Source organism: Homalodisca vitripennis, chromosome 5, assembly GCF_021130785.1.
Source record: "Homalodisca vitripennis isolate AUS2020 chromosome 5, UT_GWSS_2.1, whole genome shotgun sequence".
Lineage (NCBI taxonomy): Eukaryota > Metazoa > Arthropoda > Insecta > Hemiptera > Cicadellidae > Homalodisca > Homalodisca vitripennis.
Genome location: NC_060211.1, coordinates 14,667,436 through 14,673,154, shown reverse-complemented (window position 1 = coordinate 14,673,154; position 5,719 = coordinate 14,667,436). Strand labels below are relative to the sequence as shown.

The window sequence follows — 5,719 nt, the reverse complement described above, 5'->3', positions numbered from 1 at the left end:
TGTCGTTGTAAATGTGCAAAGAATAAACTAGTATTCCAGTTGCGTAAATTAGAGCTATATTTTACTGTAAATAATCAATGGTTACCACAAAAAATATTTCATTGCGTGCTTTTTATTTTGTTACTAAATAAGGACGACATATTGGTATAAAACACAAGATTTTTGGTAATATTTTAGTTCTAAACGTATGTACTATAAAGTAAAACTTTTGATAGTCTCTATTTAGGCTTGCATAAATGTAGAAAGGAGGTTTGTAGTATGACACATATAGTTATAGTATTGTTTTATAATAAAACGTGTTAAAATATTACGTTGGAGAAATACAAAAGGATTGAGGAATGGGTGAAGTGAATAAAAAGTAGTACTTGCTTCGTTACACTGATTTTGAAGCAATTACTTCGTTTCAAGTGAATAAAAAAGAAAGCGCTACCAAAGGGTAGTACTTGCTTCATATTTCCGGACCCCGTAGTATTTGCTCCAGATTCATGTGAATAAAACCTAGCAACTACTACCTTGCTGTAGTAACTGCTTCGTTTTTGTGGAGTCTGGTCTACACCAGACTTCGTTTTAGTTCAGTAGGCATCATGGCGATGTTCATGCACGTTCGTGAACGTAAGTTATATCGTGAGCGTCGGCACGTCAGTGACAAACAACTTTTACGGTTTGAGGATGAAAGCATTAATTTTTTGACCGCTGAATTTCTGCCTGAAAGTGATGAGACAAGAGGAGGGGCTTTGACACCAAGGGGGAAAATGGAAATTTTTTTACGCGCTGTGGCTGATCCAGGATTTCAAATTGGAGTGGCTGAAGATGTCGGAGTCGATCGCTCAACGGTTTGTAAAACCTTTCACTATGTTATGGACTGTATTACTGACCGAGCACATCATTGGATTAAATTTCCGAATTCAGTGAGAAAAATAAATGATGCTCAACTCTTGTGGCAGACCCGTTTTAGGCTGCCTTCGGTTATTGGTGCACTTGACTGTACACAGATTGAAATTCTGAAACCTAGATTGTTTGGTGATGAATATGTGTGCCGGAAAGGATACCCGAGTATAAACGTGCAGGCAACTGGTGATGCGACCGAACAATTCACCAGCATCTGTGCAGAATGGCCGGGTAGTGTTCACGACTCGAGAATTTGGAGAAATAGCCAGGTAAGAGAGGTTATAGCCAGATATGATGGGGCTGCTTGTCTGTTGGGAGACTCGGGGTATGGCATTTCACCTTGGCTTATTACTCCCTTCAAACCTCCCCGCAATCAAGACGAAATACAATTTAATCGTCTGCACGCTCAAGAAAGAGTTATTGTTGAAAGAGTTTTCGGTCAAGTTAAAAAAGGTTTCCTATAATAGCAAACTGTGAGAGGATTTCTCTGGAAAAAAATTCCCAAACTCATTGTAAGCTGTGCAGTTCTACATAACATAAGTAAACATTTGAATGATAACTTTGACTATCAGCTTGAAGAAAATCCTGCCCTTGAAGAAGAACAAGAAGAGTTAGCTGCGGAAGAACAAATAGAAAATGCCGTAACAAAAACTCGAGGTGTTGAAAAGCGTCAAGAGATTATCAAAATTCTGTTTTAAATAATACTTGACGTTTTTTATGCTGCAAAATGTATATATTAATGTAATTGATGGTTGTTTTTAGTTGATTTTTAAGGCTTGTTTAGGCGTCTGTTATTATTTCATACTTAACTTTAATTTTATCGAGCATATTTGTGAAATCTGAAGTTAATATTTTGCATTATTGATGTACTCTTATGTTAAATGTATGTTGTTCTAAAGTATTATAAATATATATATATATATATATATATATATATATATATGTATGAATTCTTTGTTTAAAGTTTGTTATTGACGATGGATGATTTGAAGGAATAACAGGATTGCGGACATTTGCCATCTTTAAATGTTACAATAAATGATAACACTACGTTTCGAGGAATGGAAATCATCCTCTTTTCAGGTGTAAAAAACTTAAAACATTAAAATGTGGGCTGTATTTTTGTCACGTTTTATTGTCAAGGAGGTGACATCAGGTTCTATTTACAGGTTAATTCTATGTTTAAAGTTAATTGTTGACGATGGTTGATCTGAAAGAAATAAAAGGAAATTCCGGACATTTGTCATCGTTAAGTGTTACAAATTAAACACGACGTTTCCAGAACTGGAATTTGTTCTCTTCTGCAGGTAAATTAACTAAAAGATTCCAGTTTTCTAAATGTCTTGTTTAATCGACGATCGCAGGCACACATGCTTTTTATAGTTTTTTTGTTTTAATTATTATTTTTTTATATAATTTTTTGTTTTTTAATTTTTATTATTTTTTATTTATTTATTTTCTTTTTATATGGGGGGATAGGATTTGGAACTTACAACAAATTATTTATTAATCAAACAAAGAAAATAAGTCTTCCGTGTCAGTTGAAGCATCATTGACAGTCTTCTTCAAATTGTTTAGCAATATTCTTTCTTTTTCTATCTGGATTTTTTGGAGTTCCATTTGTTGCAGCAACACTACACGCTGTAATTGCGGAGTGGAAATATCCCTTGTTTCGTCCGTTTCTAGCATTGACAGCATTTTCGCTCCTTTTCTCACAGCTACCACAGGCTGCTTTGATGTAATCATTGAACAACTTGGCTGGTGTTCTACTTCCATGTTATCAGCTCCCTTCTGTTTAGATGAGGTTGTGTTTTTAGCAGATTCACCTTCACAAATTCCTACTGAAGCAGCTCCCGGCACCTTTTTAAAAACAGGATTTTCTTCTTGTGTAAGGAGCAGTAAGAACTCTTTCTCCCAGTCTTTAAGTTTAATTTTTTTGTTTCCAGTTGCTGTTCTATAAGTTTTTTTCTTTATTTTTGTTTTCATGTTGTTCAGCATTTTTGAGAGTTGCGCCGGAGTAACTATTTTCCCGGTGGCTTTAGAATATTCTGAACATATGATATCCCAAGCTTTCTTCTTAGCACACATGACACTTGGCACTTTAGACTTTTATACGACAACTGAATTTTCACTCAATAGTTGCACAAAAAGTGTTCTGTTAACAACGTCCCGCTCAACGTCAGCACAGTCACCGGCCTCATCACTTGACGACATAGTCAGCACCCAGAATGGTAAGTGACTGACAGACAGCAGACAAGTGAGTCATGCACCGACGAGCCGGTACATGGATATCCCAGATAAACAGGACTCCGTAGGAACGTTGAGTTTTTGTTCACCAACATGCGGTGAGGGGTTATCGATAAGAGAAGGAAAATAAAAGTGAAGTAAGTGCTATAGGGTAGTAAATACTACGGTAGTAAATGCTTCACCAAATCCGGACGGCCCGAAGTACTTACTACCCAGTGGAAGTATATTATTATTCACATCGTTCTGAGAAAATGCTACTACTTCGAAGTATTTACTTCAAGTAAATACTACTTTTTATTCACTTCACCTAATGACTCTCTAAAGTTATCCTAAAATCACGTTTAAAGTAAGCTTAATATGAACGGAAAGTACTGCAAAAAATATTTTTCACTGTTATACTATAATTTTCCTACCAATAGATCTATTTTAAACAATGCAGTTTTACACCTAACCTCGAATAATCTGCTATTTGAGCACTGAACCTTTGTTTTTACAAAGCTATTGGCAGGGCGCTATTGCTCATAATTGATACGATGTTCATTGATCTAGTGATTTCCACATACTGCATGACACTAAAGCTACGATTTCCAGTGTACATATCTGAAGGTAGCTTATAATTTTATAATATCCAATTTCTTGCTCATTAAAATATTGCAAGGACATCAACACAACATTTATTTATTTTTCATAAAATACTAAACGTTTCTAAGCGCTAACTTCAAAAATAGATCTACAACTAGAAAATTTTTTTTCTAGATTATTCGGTTGAACTAGAAGAAAATTTCCATCAAGAGAAGGATCGGAACAGTTTTCCGGAGCGCTTTAGAACTTGCATACATAATGGTAATAGTTTTGTTTCACAATCCGAATTACACTTTCAATAAATGGTTGTTCATACTTTCAGGTAAGAGAAGCACTCTTGGTACTCAAGAATCACTAGACGAGTTTTTTGAAAAGTACTGTAACAAAGGTATGTAGTTCATCATTATGTATTTTTATCACATATTGTGCTAGTGATGAATTAAATACATCTAACGCATTGTAAACATTACTAAAACACTGCTAATAACGAGAAAGAAGATAATTGAGTATGTTTTCCCATAAGCTGTGAAACTGCATATATGTATTCAAAACTCATTTTAAAAGTGGCTTAAATACAGATGAGAACACAAACTTGCATCAATGACCCATTTTTCCGAATATACGGACCAAATGTACGGAAAAACAAAGATCCTTTTGAATTATCCATTTTGTATTGTTGTTCAAGCTTATTTAAGATTTTACCTTTTTACGTAAATTATACATAACTACAGCGAGTTCAACAAAATCTAAATCTGCTTAAAATATATACAGCCTATTTATAAATCTAAACCATTCACTATAAAATTTGTTTATTTTTACACTTCTACCTGGCAAATGTTCTTTTTCAATTTTGTAAACATTAACAAAATATACGACTGGTGCAGGCAATATAGAGTAGTTTTAGTTTATAAACAAAAAGGTTTGAAAATTAAAATAGCAATTTGAACGACTCCCCGATATTTATGACGAGATGAATAAAAAGATATAGATATAAATATCTACTGTAGATTTTCAATATCGTTACTCTGTAACATGTGATTCGTTTAAATTTGTTATTGATTTTAACCTTTAGTAAATGCCAGTTACAACAGCGTCGAAGAAGGAAAATTGATATTGAGTAACATAGCGTGCTGCACGCCAGGACCTGACCTGTAATGAGCTGTCTTTCTAGAGAATCACCTGACAGTGAGTTGATGGCTGGAGCCTAATGAGATCATTAACGATTTGTTATTGTGTTTTACATTGAAGCAAATATATGCAACTGTTTATGCACTAGATTCGTATATAATTTTTAGCCTTACTCAAATAACTCTGTAAACAAATATTGTCTATACTGAATGGAACATTCACAAAAGCGCACAGATTCGACGACAAAACTATAACAGACAGCTTTGGTAAATATGAAAACATACATATAAAATAAAAATGAGCTTTAATTTAGGGATTCATATGTAACACAAAGTTCCCTATTAAATCGTACCTCGAAAGGGGTAACTACTTTGTAGGATATGGAATTAGAAAGACTTATTGGCAATACCAAAGACTTGTTGGTTACCAACTTTATATCTTGTAACCTTTATAGAATACTATCTCAAGTCCTATCGCATTCTAAATTAATATTGTAATTTCTTCAAGTCTTCAGGTGGTGGGAATGAATAAACAATACGTGTTCAACATATTATCTATACATGTAATGTCTAGTAATTCTTGTAAATGACAAACTATGATAAATGGCGGAGAAATAAAAATGACTAAGTATAAATGTAAAATGTAAAAATAACAGCATAACACTGGATTACCTCATATCCATATCTCAGGTGTATTAGGTTAAATGCTTATCCTCAATAAATTTGTACAAATTGACATTGATCCGCCATCTCCATACCGCTCCTGGAATATTAGATGAGGCAGACGTACCATATATCGTGATCAATATAGGCTATCAATATGGTTCCCTGTAATTGTAATAATATAGTCAGCTTACTTCCCAAGTTTAAAATAC

At 33.9% G+C, this 5,719-nt stretch overlaps 1 protein-coding gene across 1 annotated transcript; it reads left to right on the top strand.

Annotated features, from left to right (window-relative positions):
• Positions 1 to 584: 584 nt before the first annotated feature.
• Positions 585 to 1,352, top strand: LOC124363362 (putative nuclease HARBI1). Its single transcript, XM_046818612.1, has one exon. The coding sequence runs from the start codon at positions 585 to 587 to the stop codon at positions 1,350 to 1,352; it is 768 nt and encodes a 255-aa protein (XP_046674568.1).
• The last annotated feature ends 4,367 nt before the right edge of the window (positions 1,353 to 5,719 follow it).